At 38.2% G+C, this 24,183-nt stretch overlaps 1 protein-coding gene across 3 annotated transcripts in view; it reads left to right on the top strand.

The window, feature by feature from the left end:
• The first annotated feature begins 809 nt into the window (after positions 1–809).
• The window catches only part of SYNPO2 (synaptopodin 2), a 163,253-nt gene continuing 139,879 nt past the window's right edge, over positions 810–24,183 (top strand). The window contains exon 1 of one of the 3 annotated variants that reach the window (XM_035030345.1): positions 810–1,381. In XM_035030345.1, coding sequence (XP_034886236.1) covers positions 1,277–1,381 — 105 coding nt within the window. In that variant the 5' untranslated portion in view covers positions 810–1,276. The remainder of the gene's footprint in view (positions 1,382–24,183) is intronic. The other 2 variants (XM_035030344.1, XM_035030343.1) reach the window with 2 other exon arrangements.

Below are 24,183 nucleotides of genomic sequence, written 5' to 3' on the forward strand. Positions count from 1 at the left end.
GATGAATGTCATGGAAAATAAAAATATCATGGAAGAATAAAAATGTTCCATTTGTACAATTTTTGGTGGATTGTATTCAGATTTAAAACATTAAAGTATTTTGGACCACATATAAAATAAACTTTTATTTTGTGTATCCATTCCAGACTCAGAGCACTGTGATGAGGGACTATAAAAATAAGAAACTTGTAGGTGACATTGTATGTAGTTGGCTGACTATTTTGGTTCAAGAAGTTTCTTTCCTGCTGAGGAAGGAAGAAAATGAAACACTTATTTAAATTTAAAATACTCCAGACCATGCAAGAGACATAGTTAAAAGAATGTAGTTTCCAGGGGGAAATTCTTTTCTTCTCCTCTTCCTCTTTCCTCTCCTCCCCCTCCTCAACTCTAAAATATACACACCTCTTTCATAGTTCAAAAAAGTACTTTTCAGAGTAGGAGGTTAAAAAAAAAGACAAATGTTTTGCTTTCCTTTATTTCCTCTTACGGAATTAGATAGTAGAAGCTTAGAAAAATAATAATTTCACCCTCTTGAACTCCCTTTTGTCTGTTTCAATCATCACTGTGGTCATTCTCAAAACATTCATTTGAGAGAATCAAATTGTCTAGTAGTTGGATTTTCAGAGCTCATATTTTAGGATGTCACTTCTGGCCCAGCCGGCCATTAAAATCTTCACGTGTTCTCTACTAGTCATAGGATTATTAAATGAAAGTTTTTCAATCATTTTTTTTTTTTTTTTAAGATCTTATTTATTTATCTGACAGAGAGAAACAGCGAGAGAGGGGACACAAGCAGCGGGAGCAGGAGAGGGAGAAGCAGGCTCTCCGTGGAGCAGGGAGCCCTATACGGGGCTCGATCCCGAGACCCTGGGATCATAACCCGAGCCGAAGGCAGACGCTTAACGACTGAGCCACGCAGGTGCTCCTCAGTCATTCTTTTAAGTGCTGGCATTTAAATCAGTTAGTGCCAGAGAACTTTTGCTTTCCCGCCCCCATCTCGCCCCACATGAGGACCTTCTCCTCCGAGCGAGTCTCCTTCCTTTGCCTGAAGTGGGCTGAGCAAAGGAGCGTGACGCAAAAGTGGGCTGTGTCCTTGATGCTAGGGAGCGCTTCTGCCTCCTTGTGAATGCGGCCCGCGGCCGCTGCAGCAGCTGAGGCTCTGCGCTCCCCAATCCTGCCTCCTGGGCAGGCGCCTGGAGCTGAGTACGCATCTCAACGGCACCGAAGCCTCCTCCGTCTTTTCAAGCTCTTCATGCCACCCAACTAAAAGGAGAAAATGGGCACGGGGGATTTTATCTGCATTTCCATGACCGGAGGGGCGCCCTGGGGGTTCAGATTGCAAGGTGGCAAGGAGCAGAAGCAGCCCTTACAAGTTGCTAAGGTAGGACCACCAAAGAGGTGCCGCTATCACCGCTCTGGGCTGGGAAGGAATGAGAGCAACCTGTTTGATGGTTTTTTTCCAGTTGTGATTCAGGAGTTTATGTATTAGTTTGATTTTGGCGCCGATATTAAATTTTTCTAGGATGCGGGTTTGTTCATGTTTCAAAAAACCTTTGGAGTAATGTATAGCATATATGTAATTAACCAGTAATTGATAGGAAGAAAAAAAAAAGAGTGTCGTGTTTATCAGCTGAAGAAAAGCCTAATCAGCTTCTCTGACAACCAGCAAGACACTTGGGACGTTTCTTCTAGGCAATGTTAGAATATGCAGTTGAGTTATTGTTTCATGTTACTTTACTTGGTTTTGGCAGAAGAGAAATGCTCAGCTCAGCATAACCAATTGGTGTGGCTTTTGGGGACTTGTATAAAGCCTTGGTAGTGACATTTACAATGCAGCATTTATGAAAAGACCAATTTGAGGCAATACTTTTAACTATATGATGAAAATGTCAGAAAATCTATTTGAAAGAATATTCTTTTAAGGATTTGACAAATAAATGCAGAAATCTACTCCATCCCATCATGTGTACTCATCTAGCTAAGTGCTCAAAATAAAATTCAAAGACACTAGAAATACATTGTAAGTAACTTATAGGAAACTTTGAAATGCATCTAATAACGATTTTAAATGTTTTAGATTGCTTTTGTTTCCATCATATTGCTTGTTTCTTGCTACCAGTTTGCTGGAGGGGATCTGATATTGTCTAAATTGGGATTCAGCTAAAATAAATTTTAAAATGCATGAAATTTAAGCAGACTTTTACCTGAATTGGATACTAAATTGTAGTATTGTATGGAAGAACATGTTTGATTAATTTCCGCTTTATATATTAAAGATGGGTCTAGATCCTTATGAAATATGTGGACTACTGGCCTTTGTAGTTATCCTTTCTCTTGGCTTTTTTTTTTTTTTCTTTTTTTTTAATGTTCGCTGTGAGGAAAGGAGTTTCTTTTGAAATTTTCTGCTCCCAGGCTTCCATCGGAAAAATCCTTTCATAATGCGATGGTGGAATCCTGCCACCTAGTGAAAATTTCAAACATCAAGACTGAAGCATAAAACAGAAGGTGAAAAGCAAAATGTTTAGAATGGGAAATTTTCTCAGAGACCTCTGGTTCAACCTGTGGATTTTAGATAAGGAAAGAGCCCAGAGAGTTTAAGTAACTGTCCTCTGCTTCAAACTAGCAGCGATTGAAGAATCCGGAAAGGTGGTTTCATTGTGTTGCTTTAGGAGTCTGTGGCAGGAAACGTCAGACAAAACAGTGATGCCTAATTCGGAGTATGCAGAATTCATGAGACTGAACTAGATTTGTTCTGGGTCTAGAATAGCAGTTGGCTGGCTCCAGTTACTGAGATTTGGGTTCTAATTCCAGCTCTGATCTAACTTGTAGCCGGGCCTGAGACAAATCTCTCGCCCTTCCTGAGTCATCCCTTGTGGGGTGGTGTGTGTGTTTGTGTATGTGTGTGTGTAGAGGGAGAAAGAGATAAACATTTTGAGTGAGGTAGGAAAGGAGAGAAGTAAAAAGGAAATTGTACTCTACCATCAGTGAGATTCTATATTGCTAGAGTATTTTACTGTCCTAATAGTATACAGCTTTAGAATCACTTGCCTACCAGTTAAAATGTGGAGACAAAGGTGGCTGGATGCTCTTATTCCCTGTTAGCTCTTTTGTGGCCGGACCTTAAGAATAGGGTGGGTATTGGGTTTCTCCTGAGTCCTCAATGTGCTTATTGCAAAGCGGAACTATTATGTGGTGATTTTTTTTTTTTTTTTAAGAACTAAAGCTAATAGCTAGTGAAGGGTGCTTTGTGAGCATTTCTCTGCTGATGACATCTTTATCAACAGGATTCAGAGAGGCTATTATGTGTGTGAGTGTCAAAAAATTCAATCCTGCTCTTCCCCCCAAATCAACTTTCCTAAAATACCCTGGAAATATATGTGGTTTTTAAAAAAAGTTACTAAAGTATTTGGATGTTTGCTTTAATTTTCTAGTTTGTGGTAGTGTAATTGATTGCTAATTCTAAAAGATCATTATGAAGGCATCTGGATGTTTGCCTTAATTTGTGTGTGTGTGTGTGTGTGTGAGAGAGAGAGAGAGAGAGAGAGAGAGATACACTACAGTTTACAGTCTAGTTTTCCCCATATGTAAAAAGTGACTGGAGAGCCTTCTAAAGAAGATAAAGTTTCTAAGTTACTATGGCAATGCCTACTTTTGTTGGTCTATTTTTTCCCCTTAATTCAAACTTACATTTAATTTCTTATGCTAGCATTATTTGTTGAAGAAAACCCTTGGAGCAAAGTGCTTGTCACTTTCGTTATTATCAAGTCCATGGCCTCACTGGGATCACTGTTTTTCATTTAAAACATCAAGTCAACTCAATTCTAGTAACGCTCCCTCAGCTCAAGGTGAAGTGAACGTCGCGTAGCATAGACTTCCTCCTCTTCCAAGGTGATGCTTATGAGGGCCAAGTTACCTCCAAGAAGGAGGATGGAGAGGAACAGGCCAGGAAGGCTGGGGGGGATGGTTGCTAGCAAACTCAGTGCTTACAGTTTTGAAGAACATGCACAGGATGAATTTGGGAATTAAAGAAAATGTATATTAACAAAGAAAAGGAAACTTCAGACAGTGCTAGCATCACGCCCCCTTAAAAGGGGAATGCTACAAAGCAGTTCTGGAGGTAACAACAAATTTTTGGCTTATTATTAAATATCTCGTGTTCATGTTTTTCATGATTCTGTATAGAATGAAAATTGAACAAGCTGAAATAGGGAAAAAAAACCCAGTCTAATGTTATTAACAATGATTAGAAATTGAGTAGCTTTATAATTCCCAGTAAATATCCTTCTAATGACACATTTAGTCACTTTTGAGAGATGTTCAAACATTTTTAGTATTTGGCTGGCTGATTGAACTGTAGGCAAGCTCCAACTTTTAAAGATCACTAACAGAAATATTAATAATCAAACTTTTCATTGACATTGAAGCTCAAGGCCATAAAATTCGGTTTTGTTTTCAAGAATAAATTGAATTTTTAAAAGATCCAAATAATCAGTAACAGTTGCTTGGTTTTTGAATGCTTATATATCTTTTAATTTATATTCTAAATACATGTGATAGAAAGCAAACATTTCTAATACAGAGTCATAAGACAATATTCTGTAAAGTATATTTCCAGGAGATCATTCATAGAAACAAATTTATTGAAGCATATTTACAACATAAAACCCCATTGTATGTGTGCAAATATTCTTAGAAAAAATGTGTTAGCACTTTTACTTTATAAAACTCCTTTTTCAAACGTGTGCTTACATGGCTCTGCCTCTGGACAGATCACTTTGGAAAATCTTCATATAAAGAAGTGGGGAGAAATTTTTGTTTTACAAACAAATCTTATGAACAATTCAGTAATAACTCACATTTTGAAAATAATGAACAAAGAAATGTTCACACTGTATCCTTTATATGTTTGAATGGTTAGAACTTTAAGCTTTCTTAAAAACATGTAGACTGCTATGGTATTTATTATTCTCTTATTGAAATGCCTTTCTTTCTTTCTTTTTCTCTTTCTTTCTTTCTTTCTTTCAAAGAGGGAGAGAGGAAGAGGGGTGGGGGGAGGGGCAGAGGAAGAAAGAGAGAGAGAATCTTAAGCAGGCTCTGTGCCCAGTGTGGAGCCTGATTCAGGGCTCGATCTCACAACTCTGAGATCATGAGTTGAGCTGAAATCAAGAGTTGGTCACTTAACCTACTGAACCACCCAGGTGCCTCTGAATTTCATTTCAAAGTTTCAAGTAACTTTTATTAAAATTGACATGACAAATTACAATCATGTATTTTATGAGGCAGAAGTGGATTTAATGATTCTGTATGTCCTCTCTTTAAAACTTTAAATAAAGATGTGTTAGTAAAGCACAATCAAGTAACATAGTCTTATCCATTAGTACCATCAGTGAGGTCTCTAAAATGTTTCAAATAAAATAATTCCAGAAACATAGTTATTTCTAAAGGGAAAAAAAGAAATATTTTAATGTGTTTGAATATGTGTATTTGAGGACAAATGCTCCTTACTACATATGGAAAGCTAGTAACATCTTTATTAGGAGATATGATGGATCACTTCATTTTTTATTGAGTTTTTGAGCACTTTCTAGAAATTCTAAAAACAGGTATGCTTATAGAAGTCAGTACGCACTAGGTAAATCTGTTAAGCATATGTTATTTTAAATCTTTGTTTTGGAATTGTGTGTTTTAAGACAGATCACTGTTTGTTGAAAGACAATAGTAAGATAATGACTCTGCATGAACTTTACCATTATTGGGACATGGCACAGATGTAGCTTGCATTTATCAAACTCTTTTCAAAAAAATATTCTTTGCAGTATTTTCTTTGAAGGTGTTTTTTCTTCAAATGACCCCCATAACCTAAGAAGTAGTTTGAAAAATATGCTCATTTTAGAGATGAAGAAATTCAGGCACAGAAAGTCTAAGTTACTTGCCAAAGGTTAAGCTATAAAAAAAATAGTGGCATTTGATTGCAAATCTGCATTCTCCTTCTGAATTGGTAGAAACAGGTGCCTGAGAGAATAAGGGAGGCTAAGGTGGTCCCCAAAAGGAAGCATATAAAAAATAGCATGCTCTTCATCCAAATGTGATTTAATTGTCCAAAAGATCTTGGTCAAGATTATAAGGTATCAAGTATCAAGATATCTTGACTGTGCCAGTCAAGATTTATAAACATCCCGAAGTCAATTCAAATGTGTGGTCAAGATTCAGAACCACTGCTGTAGAAAGTTGAGGCCAGAAATGTTACCACAGGGCTTCCTGAAGGGTGGCATGATATGTTCTTCTAGCACATCCCCACCGCCTCTTTCCCAGCTGATATAAGAGGAGGACCAGAGAGACACAAGAATTGTCTGAGTCCTTAGCATTGTGATGAAGTCATCATTAGTAATGGGAGGGTTTTCCCTTTCTGAAGCCAAGAACTCTGGGTTACTGGGAGGCAAGGAAGTGCTGGGAAGCTTAAAAATGATCATTGTAAGATTGGAGGTGTCTGCAAGAGGGGCACCTGGTAATATATTCCCTAGCAGGATGTCTTCTTTGTCAATAGAATTGCTGGCCTGCCTAGTGCCTATGTGAATAAGGTGGGATAAGAGGTCAGACAAAGACAATTATCATATGATCTCATTGATATGCAGAATTTGAGAAACAAGGCAGAGGATCAGAGGGGAAGAGAGGAAAAAATGAAACAAGGTAAAACCAGAGAGGGAGAGAAACCATAAGAGACTCTTAATCTCAGGCAACAAACTGAGGGTTGCTGGAGGGGAGGGGGGTGGGAGGGATGGGGTGGCTGGGTGATGGACTTTGGGGAGGGTATGTGTTGTGGTGAGCCCTGTGTATTGTGTAAGACTGATGAATCACAGACCTGTACCCTTGAAACAAATAATACGTTGTATCTTAATTAGTTGAATTTAAATAATAAAAAAAAGAGGTAGGGAGTGGTGGGTGGGGGAGTAAAACTGGAGAAAGATGCAAGAGGAGGGAGAGAAAAAGACCTAGATGAGACGGAGAGAGAATGAGAGAGAAGAGTAAGAACTTACCTATTTGGCAAGGCAAGGATCCTTGCATTTCCCAGGGGTGAGTGACTGGCACAGAAAGTGGTGGGATTTGAACCACCTTGCCGGTACCCTACCTAGATAGGCAAGCTCTTAGCTAGGGACCAGCAGGCGCAAGCTGGCATCCTGAGGAACTACTGGGGGGCTTGGAAGGGAGCTTGGGCAGGAGCCTTATTTCCCATGTTAGAGAACTCTCCAGGGCTCCTTGAAGAAACCACACAAGTTGCCCTAGCATCTGGACACTGGCCACAGAGAGAACAGAGATGGCTATTCAGCGTTAACCAGAGAAGTGCAACAACCAGAAAGAGAGAAATAGGACTTCATTCAGTTATGACTAAATATATCTACCATCCCCCCTCCTTCTCCAGTCTTCCTGCCTTCAACCTGGGAGGAGCTAGAAGGAGGTAGGAAAAGAGCAGGCAACACCCTCCTCGGGGTGCCAAGCCCCGGAGCCACAAGCCCTCCACGGTGCTTAGGGAGAGCGCCTAGGGACAGACATTAGATTGAAGCTGTAATTGGACTAGACTATTTTAATAACCAAAAGCCAAGAGAAATGCTTGGGATCTGACCAAAGTATTATTAAGGGAGGGATTGGCTTTCTCATACTTGAAAGCAGTTGCTGGAAGAAATGAAAGTTTCATGTTTATAACTGAATGAGTTGACGCTCCTCAAAAACATCAGTTCCATCACACAGGTTCATATTTATTAATCACATGTATTTGATGCATGTTAGCTTGAAAACTTACCACCAACTCATATGATTTCCATAGATGATCATGTTGAAGCTATTTTATCTAGGTTGAATGAATGAAAATCTGGCTTTGGGCTAAATAAGAAATGTAAGCTACTTCTTTTCTCTTTCCTTTTTCTTTTGTTGAATGTGAATCAGCACTTTAATAACCTGGTATGCTTTTTGCTATAGGTAGGCACATACTTTTAGTTAGTCTAAAAAAGTGTTTCTGGAATATTACTTTCAGGGTCCAGAACTCTTAACTTAAAAGTAAGTATTCTGAACTTTTATTGGGTCTTAATCTAGGGTGATTGTTGTTTTTAAAGAAAGTCATATTGCAAATTCCAAAAGTCAGTATGTAATATCATGTGACATACATATTATACCTAACTGAATAATATTTGTGTATTTCTCATAGTAATGGTTTCCAAAAGAATTTAACCTCCATCAGTTAATAAGTGTCCAGGAATATAAGCTAATTTATATATTTAGCTAAAAATACTTTACATTGTATATCTTACAATTGTCCAAGTATGTTAACATATATCATTTGATACCAGTTGAGTAGAGTTTTATTATTCTCAGTTTATAGATGAAAAAACTGATTCTGAAAAAAATTAATTATTTGCAAAAATTTTATATAAAGGAGTCCAAAGTCAAATATAATTCTTTCCCCAATGGCAGGGGCATCATGCCACTCTCTGCATCAGTTTGGATAAAGAGAACAGTTTATCATTTAGTAATGCTGAAAACTGCCGTAACACTGATTTAGAGTTTATATGAAATAGTATGTCACCATCTAAAATTTAACCCTTAAAAACATTTATAACAATTTCTTCATTTAATGGGATCTAGGAAAAGGACTATGGGAAATGTATCTCCAAGGTCATGTGCAATGAGAGACAAGACTGGAAAGTGAAGCAGTTTACTTATAAGTAAACCTAAAAAAATACATGGATTCCAAGATTTTTATTGTATCTCTTCTAAGAGATTCATGATGAATGCCATGAGACTTTTGTAAAAGGAAATGGAGAATTCCTGCAACAGCTTCATTAAACAATCCTTAAGAGTGGGGTGCCTGGGTGACTCAGTTGGTTGGGCACCTGCCTCTTGGTTTCTGCTGGGGTCATGATCTCCTGGAGGGTGGGATAGAGCCCTGTGTCTGGCTCCCCACTCAGCAGGAATCTGCTTGAAGATTCTCTCCCTCTGCCCCTCCCCCCATTCGCACATGTGTGTGCACATACACACTCTCACTCAAATAAATAAATAAATCTTAACAAAAAACTCAATCCTTAAGAGAAAACAATTTTATGAAGTTAAAAGCCTTATATGAGAAGCAAAATATTATTTGCGGCTTGGTAGATATTTTTCATTGTTTGACCACCTCAGTGAGAACATATTTATAGTATTGAATTACCTTAGGCATTTTATTTTTTAAAATTATTTACCATTCTTTTTTTATTATAAAAAAGTAGAGTTGGCCAGGTTCTCAACAAACTGTCTTCAATGTCTTTGTGAAATCCATTGGTATGGGGCAGATCATTGACAATAGTAGGTATAGTTAGGTGTTGTGATGATCTGGATGTAGTTTTCTTTAATTGGCCTTTAAATCTGGTGTGTTTCAGATAAATATACTGAAAAATACGGTGGATTTGCCATTTGAAACATTGTGGGAAAACTCCTGTTACTTGATTATGTAACAAATAGTTTTCCTAACCTTGGTCTTGGATTTTTATAATCCTGCTCATCCATGGCTAGCTTTTCCACTTTTATTTGGAAGCAGTGTGGGTATCGGATTGATAAAACGATGGGTGGATGAATTTTCCTGAAAAGAACGACAGGTTTATGATCTGTCTAATTCAGCCTGGGCAATATGCCTTCCTTTACTGCTCTTTCTTCATTCCCTTTATCAAAATTTACCTGGCTTGAATTTCACCATTTTAGGATACAGATTATTTTTTTCCTAAGAAATTTATAATAACAGCCAATGAATGTCATTTTCCCCAAACATCTTACTGCCTTTAACAGTATTTTCTGTAGATAACTTTATTTAAGAAACTCATACATAATGTTTCCTGGATGTCAGGCACTTCTTTAAACCACTTTTTAAATATGATGAGAAAATTCTGTGAGGTTGTCATTGTTTGAGATCCCTAGTACAGAAGCACAAAGAGGTTAAGTGACTTCCCCAGGTCATATAGGTAATTAGGGTTAGACTTAGGGTTCACACCTATGGAGTTTGGCTCCAGGGTTTGTATTCTACACACACAACTCTTGTGGGTCTAGTGTAGTTTACTTTAGTCATTTTCACAAAGGGATATAAAGGCAATGAATTTAGGTGGTAACGGGGTACTGACTTTCTACCTCCTCTATGGTCCTTATTCTGTTTCCTGCCCTGGATGCCTTCACTTAGGACTTCAGCCCTGGCCCTTACTCTTTGTCTTTTAGATAACTATAATCCTTTTAACTGTCTCCCTGCTTTCGGTTTCACATTCCTCAGATTTGTGCTACAGCGTGCTGCCAGGGTGATTTTTCTAAATCACCTGTTACATCACTGCTTAAAATACTTCAAAGTCTCCCCATCATAGTCATCAAAAGAACCGTAACAAAATCTTATTACGTACAGACAATTAAGCACTTTATGAATTATATCATACACAATAGCTTTACCTCCTTCTTTTTTTCCTCGCAGATGAGGAAGCTGAGAGTTAGAGAAGTTAACTAAATAATTTAAGATCAAACGGCTGGCAGATGGCAGGTCTAGGACCGAGGCCAGTTTGATGCCGAATCCCATGGTCTGAGGGGCTCCCTGCACCATGCCTTGTTCACCGGCTCATGACTGCACGTTCTGGAGGCACCTGTGACCCTCCACCATCTGGTCCCTGCCATACTGTCCAGCCCCATCACCTGGGACTCCCCTAAATGTGCACTTCGCCGTTTGAAAGTCCGACAGTTCTCTCAGAACACTCTGTTTTTCTTGCCACCAAGATTCATCCCTGCTGTGTGTACCCCTTTCTCTGGCACCTCCCCTAATACACTTGGAGAAATTTGACTCACTCTGGACAACTCTGTTCAGAGTCAGTTCTCTGGGAGATTTGACTAAACTTTCTGGTAAGAGGTAAGTAAGCATTTGCTCAATGGTGTTCCCTTTAACACACACAGGTTTCGCCTCATGCCTTCATACACTCTGCTGCCGGTGGCTGTAATTTTTGTTCACATGTTTGTTTCTTCCAGTAGACCAGTGGTGTATTTAAAATGTTTTGATTGTATCTCCTTAAGTAAAACAATTATGAGGGTAGCCCATTTATACCTCATATATGCATAAATGATGTATGTATATATATGGGATGTATAAATGAGATATATATACATATATATATAATACTGTGCTAATATTTTATATACAGTATACAACATATCAAAAAGAAAAATTTAAAGAATAAAATAAAGATAAAAACAATATTTTTTAACTAATTTTTATTTTATTTTGACAGCACAAAAAGTCTTCTCACTCTTACTGACCAGAAGTTTTTTTTTTTTTTCTTTAGTGAGACCAGTGTGACTGACAGACTATGATTTTGAAAATCTGAGTGTGACCCCATGTGGTATAATTAAGAGGTCTAGTGAAATTTTAATTTATTGCAATACTTGAATCTAAAGACTATCATGGCTGAAAAAGATAACCTCTTAACATAGGTAGCTCCATATTGAAGAAATGAAACACTAACTGGAAATTCTTTTTCATTCTCAACTGATAATGCAGATGTTTTGGTTGTAATCTGATGGGTAGATTTCCATCCTCCCTGATAACCACGCTTTGTTCTCACAAACTAATGAGAATAGGCTACATTTTAATATTTTAGGGTTAAAATCTCACTGCTGCTTTTTACTTGAAAGATTGAAAACCTGTTAGAAATTCTTTTTTCCTTTTTTTTAAGCTTTTATTTATTTATGTGTCAGAGAGAGAGCATAAGTGGGGGGGGGGGGGGGGGGGGGGCGGCAGGCAAAGGGAGAAGCAGGCTCCTTGATGAGAAAGGAACCTGATGCAGGACTCTATCCCAGGACCCCGAGATGATGACCCGAGCCGAAGGCAGATGCTTAACTGACTGAGCCACCCAGGCATCCCAGAAATTCTTTTTTTCTAGTTAAGTGTGCAGATAAGACATTTTAAAGAATAACACACTTAAATAATTTTCAACTAGAAAAATCGCATAATCATAAAAACATTTTCAGCAACTCTTCAAAATCTCTGTTTCATCTATTTCTTTTTTTGAAAAGTTGCTTTCAAAGCAGTTAATTGTTAGGGGACATATTGTATTTATTATTCTAAAATATAGGCCAGGTACTGATGACTAAGAGTCACTTATTCCAGAAAAGGTCAACAAACTTGGAATATTAATTTATCTGTTAAATAAAACTGTGAAACATCCTTAGGTTCTACAACTCTTATAAAGATTGGCAAGAGATACTACTGAACCTCAATGATACAGATTTCTATGATACAAAAACTTTCCTGGTCACTCCCTATATCACTGCAACATGTGTTAAAGATTCTAGTCTATTTTAAGTGTGAGCTTTTATAAAGTTAATCATATTGATGACATCTGCAGCACTTTTGCACTCTGTCTTTAATTTATCCAAACATGAATTTGCCTTCAAATTATGCACTGAATGAATTTTATGGGAGGCACCTCCATAACCTTACCTTAGAATCTTTTCTTTATTAATACCTGTTCAAGTAGCTACTTCCTCAGTGGTTTTATGTACATTTTTTCCCATAAAACATTGACTTTTTTAAAAAAGATTTTATTTATTTATTTGAGCTAGATCGAGAGAGAGAGAGAGAGAGAGTGCACAAGCAGAGGGAGGGGCAGCAGGAGAGGGGGAAGCAGACTCCCCTCTGAACAGGGAGTCTGGCACAGGGACTCGATCCCAGGATCCTGAGCTCATGACCTGAGCTGAAGGCAGACCCTTAATTGACTGAGCCACCCAGGTGCCCCAAAGCACTGACTTTTTAAAAATTAAATAATTCATTTACTTTTGACAACTTATTTCCATGATCTTCCTTATTGGTTCTCCAGAGGAATAGTTCTTCATCTATGAAAATATCAAAATACCGTATGTTGGGACATACCGGAAACATGTTCTTTTATTTAACTTTACAATAGACCTCCTCCAACAGTAGTTTGTTCTAATACTATTTCTACCAATTTCTTGGGGGGGGTTGCATCTTCAATATTTGCTAACAAAAAATACATCTTAGTTTGTTGCCAATTGTACTCTTTTAGCCATTTTTTATTGCATCCATGAAGAACTTTCTAAACATTATCATTTGGTTTAAATTGTGTAAAGTTTTAAACTGAGTATTGCCTGACTTTAACCATTGTTGGAAAAATAAGCCTAGAATTTCTTTGTGTTCTGCGTACTTCGTTATTAAATATCTTCTTAACTGATTACTTCACTCTAACACTGGCTAATATCATCCATCACAATAAAGTAAAGCTCCTCTCTAACAACAGTGAATATAAATCCATATTCCAAATAGTCTTCTTGGTAATTTGGGATGTTTTAACTACCTGTCATATGATTAGGCAGTAATGGTTTTTAATCTCACAATATGGCTGAGACGAGTTTCTGTAGGATTATAGAAAAGGGTTAACTCTGCCATATTATTGTTCTCTTGTGCTTGATACATAATTCTTATCTTTATTTAATAGCTTCCTTTCAGGAATATTTTAAAACTTGTGTCATTTTGTGGGAGTTAAAACTGGATAATAACATGGAAATTAACTTAACCAAGCACCGTAAAATGTGATATATTACAATATGCTGAGAGAGAATGAACATGTGAGGAAATGTCTTTCCCTTCTGCCATGTTGGGAGGTCCTCAGTTCAGTGGGGTCACCGCAAATACTGTATGAAATTCATAACTGCTTGGACCAGACTGGCCCAGGGGACTGATGTTAGCCTTTACGTTAATGTTGATTAAACATTAGTTGGAATTTATTTCCTTCTCATTTCTTAGATGAAAATAAATGTCCTCAGGCATTCCAGCTGGCTTGGCCAATATGTGGGGGAAGCCTTTCAGGCGCAGTGACTACAAGTATAAAAGGGCCCTGGGACAGAAGCATCCTTGGCAAGTTCAAGGAACCCTAAAGATGCCAGTGTAACTGACACATTCCGATGAGAAATTGCTATAGAAGTCCTGCCTTCATAGTGATAAGAATGAAAAACTCTCTCTCCTGGGAAACCTGATCATGTGGTTATTTTCCCATCCTTAAATGGTTAACATACAGATCCCACTAGAACAACTTTGAACTGTCCTCTTCGTATTTCCTCCTCATCCATTTCAGCTTTTCATAATGCAGCAGCCTACTGACCAGTGTCTGGAACACTTTATTTAAGTGAGTAATTGCCACTGCCTCTTATGGAGAAGTTTGGTTAGAAATTATATTAAACTAGTCTTTCTCTTCCTCTGAAATTGATTCTCCCAGTGAGAGAAGAAGAATTTAAGGAGTGTGAAGGAGACTTTGATACATAGATCCTGTTTATTTTGATAAAATGCAACATTTCACAAAACGTTTACAGTATCAATGACTAACCAAGATTTCTTTGTTATGCAGTTTAATTAGTTTAAGGCAATGGATCCTAACCTTATACATTATACAAGGCCAATAAAGTTAAATGATTGTCTTGCTTAAAAATAGTACAGATTTTTTTTTTTAAAGATTTTATTTATTTATTTGAGAGAGAGAGAATGAGAGAGAGAGAACACCTGAGAGGGGATAGGGTCAGAGGACGAAGCAGACTCCCTGCCGAGCAGGAAGCCCAATGTGGGACTCGATCCAGGGACTCCAGGATCATGACCTGAGCCGAAGGCAGTCGCTCAACCAACTGAGCCACCCAGGCACCCAGTACAGATTTTTTTTAAAAAGATTTTATTTATGTATTTTAGATAGAGAGGGAGAGAGAGAGCACACACACATATGAGTGGGGGAAGGGACAGAGGGAGAGAATCTTCAAGCAGACTCCATGCTGAGCGTGGAGCCTGAGGCAGGGCTCGAACCCACAACCCATGAGATGATGACCTGAGCTGAAACCAAGAGTTGGCCCCCCAAGTGACTGAGCCACCCAGGAGCCCCCAGATTTTTTTAAAGGAAAATACCTGAAGCTATAAAGAATTAATTGCATGTAATTATCCTGAGCTCTGTTTAGAGTCAGTAGACTCTGACTCTTTCAGTCATATTAGTCTCTGTGCCTCAGTTTCCTCATTTGTAAAATGAGGATAGTGTTAGGACTTAACCTCTAAGGATTATTTTCAGGATTAGAAATTATAAATCTAAGTCACTTAACACACAGGAAACATTCAATGGTTTAAAAAAATTACTAGTATCACCTTCCTGGTTATTTTACTTTTATTTAACCAACTTTTGTGAAATTGAAGGAGTATCTGCTGTCTTCCACACTATGCCTTTTGAGATCTGGATCTCAATGTCATTGGAAGGGCCCCTGCAGTCCTTGGGATCCCTCCCTGTGAGATGGCATTTAATGGTTTCAGAATGTTGCCTTATTCCTTGGAAACAGCATATGGAAATCATCACAAAGAAAAGGAATTATTTCAAGTGCTTTGAAAATATAAAAGAAAATAAATTGTCCTTGGTAAGTAAATATAGGACACTGATCTCTGAATAGTTAGGAAAACTCTGTGCCAGGGCCTTTGGCGAAGGCTAATGAGCTTTTCATTCCCTCCCCCACCAACACCCCTGCACTCTTGTCTTCTGCATTAGAAGAAGTTTTTACTATATAAGGCTGCTTTTTCTAAGTAAATGATAATACATTAAGCTCTTGGTGTTTTTAACTTTCCAAACAGTGGTGAGTTATTTTCATCAGTCAAGATGAAGCTAAAATGAAAAACAAAATTTGTGAAAGGCTCAGGCCTTGGGAGTCAGATACGACCATAGGACTCACTTTATTTTATTTCTTTTGTGAAAAACATAACAATTTTCCACTGGATGGTGCTTAGCATTGAGTCGTGTAAATATTATATTACGTTTATAGGCTGCTGCAGGGAGTCCAAATGCAGTGATCCATTTTTGGGTCTCCAGTCTTCTGGCTGCTTGCCTGCCAGATGGGGAAATGTTGATCAGAAGGATTTCATCCTGAGGCAGAGCTGTGATCACGAAAGGAAGCACATCACTGTATGTTTTCTCTCTGCCCAGATGACCCTGGAGCTTCATGCTGAGTGAGTTACCAGGGTTCCTTCAGGGCTGAGAGGAGACACAAATTCAATTAAAGATCCCATTATGATATTTATTCCATTCTGTTCTTTATTACCTTCACTAGTCTGACCCTCTGCTTCTCTTTCTTATTTGAGAAGGAAAATTCCTTCTTCTCTATCTTCACTGCCTCCATGCTCTTCATTCTCATCCTTTCTTTATCTTGTTCTTTTTATGACTCTCGTTTCCCAGAGAGCTTTCTAAGCAAATTAAGACATGAAATCTGATGTTGCTTTATCTGCAGAAGGAAGGAGAGACAGTGTGTTTGTGTGTGTGTGTGTGTGTGTGTGTGTGTGTGACACAGAGAGAGAGAGAGAGAGAGAGAGAGAGAATAAACAGGAAATTCTGCATAAGTCTTTCTTAACTGATTTTCATGGAGAAGTAACAACATACTGGATTTTTTGATTCAGGCATGAGATGAACTATAATGGAGAGTTATTTGGTCTTTATAAGCATTTTCCAGGAGTGTGTTTTCAAAAGTTCAGCACTTCACTCATAGAAACTCCTTTTGTTTTGTTTTGTTTTGTTTTTTTATATTTTTTATTTTTTTTATTCTTATGTTAATCCCCATACATTACATCATTAGTTTTAGATGTAGTGTTCCATGATTCATCGTTTGTGCATAACACCCAGTGCTCCATGCAGAATGTGCCCTCCTCAATACCCACCACCAGGCTAACCCATCCTCCCACCCCTCTCCCCTCTAGAACCCTCAGTTTGTTTTTCAGAGTCCATCGTCTCTCATGGTTCGTCTACCCCTCCGATTTCCCCCCCTTCATTCTTCCCCTCCTGCTACCTTCTTCTTCTTCTTTTTTTTTTCTTAACATATATTGCATTATTTGTAGAAACTCCTTTTTAAGTTTTTTTTTAAGGCCCTTCACCTCCTTTCACAGTTTCTGGTCTGAGCCGCTCGCTTCTTCCTGTGAGGCTGTTCTCATTTTCTCCCAACATGACATGTTTATTCTTCCCCCAGTCCTTGTAACTTTGCCCATGATCTTTTCTGAAATAGAATGTTCTTCTATTTATTTCTCCCAGGCACACAGTAGGTATACAATAAAGGCTATTACTTTTTAACTGATTGGTTAATAGTGACTCCTATTTGTAATTTACCAAGTGATAAAACTGCATTCAGTCAAAAATAAATACTTATTGTTTGGGGAAGTGTTATAAACTTCATCAGAACCTTTAAGGATGAAAACATAAGTTGAAGTTCACAGTCTGCATCAAAGGCAAGTGGGAGCCTGAAGACAATTATGCTTTGGGATTGAAGAAAAGAACGGAGGGCAGGGACAGGGCTGGGGACAGATGAAGGGCACAGGGATGGCAGAGACTGGGGTCTGTGGCACAGCGTGAAACAAGAAGATCCTTGCTTTAGGTATTCACAATACTGCTAAACTGGAACTCTTACTCAGGCCTCAGTGTCCCAGAGCCAAGGTGGCAAAGAGTGTTGTCAGTGCGCGATATACCTTCCTATTTTGCACTTAAACAAGCAAATATTACGGTTTTAGTATAGACATTTCTCACTAGTGTTTCTAGTTAAAAGACTTGCATTTTTCCACACTTCTGTTGGCACCTTGGTCTTTGAAAGCAAGACTACAGCTATTGGCATCTTCTAAAATAGTGCTCTTCAAGGGGGATCATATACATGTGTGTTACATATATGTGTAACTAGATACTTAAGGCAAGCTTATATATATTGAAAAAGGTTGTTGAAAAAATAAATGAATGACTGGATGTACGTCTGTTATTCTTTAGTATGAGAATGGCAACCACCAAAAAGCCTGATGTCACTGAAGCTTTATCTGATGAGAAATTTATTTAAAGAGTAATTAGAATAATACTATATATGTTTTATAGGTGTGTGTTCATATTTTTATTTGAGATTTTGTAGTAACAAGACACCAATCCAAAGGGTGCAGTGAAAAGACTGAACTGAACTAGGAGTCAGAAAGCCTGAATTCTGGGCATGGTTCTAACTTGACTTTACTTTGTGGCCTTTAACTCTGATGTCACTAAAACTGGCTCTCAGTTTCTCTATTTATAAAATGAAAGATTTAGAATAGATGATTTTAAGGTTCCTTGCAGCTAGAGTCTGTTTTAAATCAAGAAGATAATAGGTGAAAGAAAATGTCCATGAATGGTCATATTTTCTCTGTTAACTTGAAAAGTAAAGTAGTATTTCTTGGAAAAGGCAGTTATTATTATTTTTTTAAGATTTATTTATTTATTTGAGGGGGGACGGGCTGAGGGAGAGGGAGTGAGAGAATCTCCAGCAGGCTCCCCACTGAGCTAGGAGCCCAATGTGGAGCTTGATCCCAGGACCTTGACATCATGACCTGAGCTGCAGTCAAGCATCTGACACTTAACTGAGTGAGCCACCCAGACCCAGGCTTTCTGGAAGAGCAATTCTTTATACGGCATTTTATGGGAATTTGATTTGCCTTTCTCCAAATTATAATTTACAAGACATATTTGTTTAAAAAAACGAAACAAAAATTCTCAAAATGGTATCAATTTAATGTATTCTTTCACAGGATTTTCCTTTTTTATGCTTAAAATTGTTTTGCAGTGAATTACCACTGCATTTTCTTGTGCTTTTTTTTCCCGTAAATACTTGATTCTTTTTCTTTATATTTTTCTAAATAATGAGAGAGTTCCCTAGCATATGCTAATGTAACCAATATATTTTTAAAATATCATTAAGAATTTGTGGATTTAAACACAATTGATGTTTTTAGAAATCTAACTTCTTTACTCAGACTCTGGATCTAACATAATTTATAATTTTAAGTTTTGTTCTCCTTACTTTACTAGAAACCCCAAAGAGACAGTGGGTATGAACCATCTCATCAAGTAAAACCACTCATTTTGACCTAGCTGACCTCATAGAATACCTTCTATGAGGTATTCTAATTAGATGGAGAAGAGGGAATGTATTTGATATTCCTCATCTATTCCTTAAACCTCTCTCATTTGGGAAAAATGTGTCCCCAAAAAAGAGAGAGTTTTTAGCATACTTGGATTTGATTAGTTTAGTTCCTCATCTTAAAGTGCAGGATTTTTAATCAAATCATGTCTCTATCCCACAAATGGATTGCTCACAGTTTATGTTTTTTTTTTTAAAAAAAGAAAATAGCTAGAATTGAAAATAGCTTTTATTTTTAGATTATAAAAGATGACACATTGTTCTTACAAAAAAAAAGATTCAAACATTACAGGAAAGGATAAAAATAAAATAAAAATCATACAGCCCAGGAATGACACATTATTAACATTTCAATGAACCATATTTTAGACCCCTCTCCCAGCACACGTGCTAACTTACAATCACACTTACATTCAGTTCTATGTCAAATAAATGGTACTACATGTACTTCCTTATTAAGTAACACAGCATGAACACCATCCTGTGTCAGTGAATACTGATGTACATCGTAATTTTTAATGGCTGCATACTATTGCATTGTATGGACTCACCACAATTTATATAATCCATCCCCTCTTGAACATGTAAGTTCTTTCTAATGTTTCAACATTAAAAATAGTGCCGAGATGAATACTTTTGTATATATAAAATATATTTGTGTACCCATCTGATCATTCCTGGAGAATAAATCTCTAAAAGTAGAATTATAAGTCTGAGGGCATGCTATATATATATATATATATATATATTTTTTTTTTTTGGTGAAAATGAAGACTATCTGTGAGGGCAACTATTATATATAAAGAGAAATTTTCTTGTCATGCATATGTTACTCATTATTACACTGGCAAGTATAATTGTTTTTAGCTGATCAAATAAGTAAATATATGTAACGTACTTTCATCTCTGAACATTTAAAAATATTGGTACTGATTTGTACCTTAAAAAATGTCTTGGAGAAAAGTTTTTGAGAGAAAAAAAAAATTCCCACTTGTTTCAGGATAAAAATTTTGCAAAAAGATTAGTGTCTTAAAAGTAATGGACAAAGGTATTAATGCCTATATCAAAGATACCTCGATAAGGCTATTTAAAAGACAGAAGAAGAAGGAGGAGGAGGGGGAGGAGGAGGAGAAAAAGGAGGAGGGGAGGAGGAGGGAGAAGAAGTTGGAAGCAAGAGAATTCACTGGCAGTCTGTACCACTATACCCAGTAGCCAACCCCGCCCCCCAACACCATTCCCACTGAAGGGCACTCTGTAACACAGTATTCTTCCAGGCAAAGCCCAAGGTGGAGTTTCTCTAAAGACATTGAAAAAATGTGTGGGGAACATGAAGGCATTTTGTGTGGATAATAGTACCCCAGAATGAAGCCCTTCTCATTCTGGCACAGGAAGAAATGGGTTGTGGTCTGAAGCCTGACACTGGACTCTTCGAACCCTCACCACACAGAGCTCTTAGTCAAAAACTGTACAAACGGGAGGCCACCCAAGGATCACCAAGAGTATGAAGAGCGTCAGCAAGATGGAAGGGAAAGACCAAAATATACAAATAGAAAACAGGACCCTAGAGGAAACAGACAATTTAGGGAATTAAAACTTTTTTTAAAAGATTTTATTTATTCATCTGACAGAGAGAGAGCACAAGCAGGGGGAGTGGGAGAGGGAGAAGCAGGCTCCCTGCTGAACAAGGAGCCCGATGTGGGTGGGGCTTGATCCCAGGACCCCAGGATTGTGACCTGAGCCGAAGGCAGACGCTTAACCGACCGAGCCACCCAGAGGCCCCAGGAATAGAAACTTAAAAAAAAATAAAATAAAAAGACAAGATGCCTAATATAGTCAACAAAATTCAACAAGATTTATAACCATAAAACAAAAAGAATTATTTAAATTGGTAAATTAAATACAAATAACATGAAGGAATAGAAAATGTGGAAAGCAAAGTTGAGATAATCTTCCAGAATATAGATAAAAAGACAAAAACATATAGAAACCATTCAGAAGATGCAGTATCTAATAGAAACCCCAAAAGAAGAGAACAGAGAAAATGGATGGAAAGAAATTATCAAATAAATACTGGAAGACACTTTCTTAGAGCTGAAGGGCTTGAGTTTCAGATTGAAATGGTCTACTTGTGGGCCTACCAAGATCCCATGCCTTGACAGTCTCATGAAAAATAAGGAGAATATCCTAAATGCTTTCAGAAGGACAAAAATAAATTCATCCATGAAGTATGGGTATGAAAAAGAAATAATATTTCTCATGATTAACCTAAATACACAAAACAAAACAAAGCAAACTAGTATATATTTTGAGAGAATGTATAGAAATAAAGTAGTTATATATTAAACAAAAACAAAAACAAACAAAAAAAAAACAGTTAATGCCCAGGGAATTAGGGTTTGCAGCTTTCCATGGAATTATCAAGAGAGGATAATCAGATAAATCAGATTTTTAAAAAAACTATTCTAGGGGTGCCTGGGTGGCTCAGTCGGTTAAGCGTCTGACTCTTGATCTCGGCTCAGGTCATGATCTCAGGGTCCTGGGATTGAGCCCCACGTTGGGCTTGGCACTGGGCGTGGAGCCTGTTTAAGATTCTCTTTCTCCCTCTGCCCTGCCTCTCCCCTCTCTCCCTCTCTAAACAACAACAACAACATAAAAAACCCCAAAACAACAACAAAAAACATCCCAACCTGTCCTAAAGAAACAATTAAACTCTGATCTCTCTCTCTCTCTCTTTTTTTTCCGGTGCAAAATGGTGGGGACAGGACCCTGGGCAGAAAGAGCTGCTGCTCTGGGATTAGGAGGAACAAGTGATTATTCATCTTGGGGTTAGGAGAAGTAAACATAAGGCAAGTTCCAAAAGGATGATATTTCTCTTTGGAGAGAGATATGAAAATAAGTTGTATACATGATAAAGCCGTATATAGAAGTATTGTAATAAATGTCATTGCAGTATTGTTTTCCTAAAGTTATAGGGTCAGTTTTGAGAGAAAGAGTTCTTTCTAGGAAACATCATCATTGAAATTTAGGTCTTAGAATGCTTTTTTGTTTGTTTGTTTTAATTTTCAAAAGTATTGCAAAATCTCTGTTTAGTTTTTAATACAGTTCATATAGTTTTGTCTTAATAGAGTTTAAAGGTTCCTAATTTGTGTGGTTCTTAGAAAAAGATAATTTATTTCATAGAAGATCGGGCTTGCGTAATATAAAGCATGGAGGAATGACCATCTCTGGTCCCCTGTTCAATTCTCTGGCGCAACCGGGGGCGCCTGGCCAGGCCCAGCAGCCTGGCCCAGAGCACAGGTCCCCAGGAATGACTTCGCGCTGAGAGAAGAGTGCATGGCTCATGTGTACTCTCAAACATCCTCCAGAACTTAACAAAAAGTACCAGTGATGGTAAATTCACTCTGAGGAAACACAGTATGATAAATCTCATTCATGGGAAACATTGAAAGAACGGGAACTTACATATGTCTGAACCATCTATTCCATCTACATGTTTAGTTTAATTTTTTTCCCCCTTTAGCTTAATTTTGTGGCAGTAACAGAGTGGTCCAGAGGCAGCCCAAGCTAAAAATGTGCTGGTGGGGGGCTTGACCTATAGGGGTTGACCTGTTTGCGTGTGTGGGAGGGGAGGAGAGCCTGTGGGAAACCGAGAGGCTTGTTCCCCAGCCTTCCCCTGGGACAACCTTACATTCTAGTAGAGAGAGATTAGGTGGAAGCAATAGGAACTTGTTTTCTGGGAAAATCCGGGCCTTGGCTGTGCCAGAGTCCAGATGACAACGTGTGACACAGTGCTGTGGGGCGGGGTGTTCTGGCCATTTCTTCTCATGTGTGGTGAGGCTGGGGCAGAAGGAGGGGATGGCCAGGGCTGAAGATATGGCAGTTTATCTCCTTGAGGGCTTCGCAGCTTTGCAGCTTCGTACACAGGAACCACAGTTCTTCTAGCAGAAAGGCAGCTTTGTCATGGAGGCTTCTGGAAAGAGTGGTCGATAGAGGTAGCCATGGATGGATGGAGGGCCATACCCATCTGTGGGGAGGTGGGAGCAGAAGGATGTGAGTGAACTCTACCTGAGCATGGAGGAGGGGCTAGCAAACTTCCAATTATTAGTGTCCCTGGGGGCATTGGGATTCCACTTACATCTGTGTGGTTCCCAGAGTACCAACGGCCTGGGCTCACATCTCTGACCCTTCCCAGAAGTTAGGATCCACATACCAAAAGCTATCTGTAAACTAAAATAAGTACAAATGAGATGACACAGCAATTGCACAACGCCATGTACAGATCACTCCCAGTGTGTTCTCGGTCTCTCCCATGTGTTGAAAACAGAGGAACTGAACATGATCTCCACCCGCCCCCCCGCCCCCAGTTTTTTTTGTTTTCCATTTTCAGAGTCTGTGTTCTGCAATGACCCCCAAATCATTAATCTAGCTCAAGTATTGAAGGTTCACCAGTCCCTTCTGTGTTGTTTTTAATCTTCCATTCTGTCTTTGCAGCAATACATGTTGCTAAAAGTTGCTCCAGGTGCAGAGACAGACCCTGACATGGTAAGCTCAAATGCTTCCTTTGAACCGGTTCCTCCTGGGGATAGGATGGCGCTCTGAAAAAAGGATGTCAGTGGAGAATGCAGACTAGATCACTCAGCTTCGCCTTTTCTGTGCTGGGCCTGTTTTGCCCTCTGTCCCTTCATTTGCTTTTGACCTTGCAGAACATGCCTATTCTCGTATCTAAAAGAGGAGCACTGCACTGGGGATTTCCAGTTTCACAGCATTCAAGATCAGTCTTCATGAGCACGAATGCTTAGAAATGACTTGTTTAACTTGGTGTATGTTCATGTGTTTATGGGAAATAAATATGGTGTTTTTAAGAATTGCCAGTTTCAACTAATTGATAAGATAGAGAGGAACACCGGTGCACTGATCTCCAAAAAAAGGGAAGAGTGCTTTCAGGGACTAAGTGGCTTTTAGGGGACTTTGACCCCCCACCTGTAAACATTTCATAAAACAGCTACATTGTTTAAAGCTTAGTGTGTGGGTGGATGCTTGCGGGGGTGGGGAGACTCCAGTCCAATAGTTTATTTTAAGATAAATTAAAGGAACACAGCATCAGAACAAATCTTTCTTACTTTATGCAGCCATGTTCTCCCCTAATAATCTTTTATTTATTTATTTATTTATTTATTTATTTATTTATTTATTTATTTATTT

Source organism: Mirounga leonina, unplaced genomic scaffold (genome assembly GCF_011800145.1).
Source record: "Mirounga leonina isolate KUSES-001 unplaced genomic scaffold, KU_Mleo_1.0 Mir_357, whole genome shotgun sequence".
Taxonomy (NCBI): domain Eukaryota; kingdom Metazoa; phylum Chordata; class Mammalia; order Carnivora; family Phocidae; genus Mirounga; species Mirounga leonina.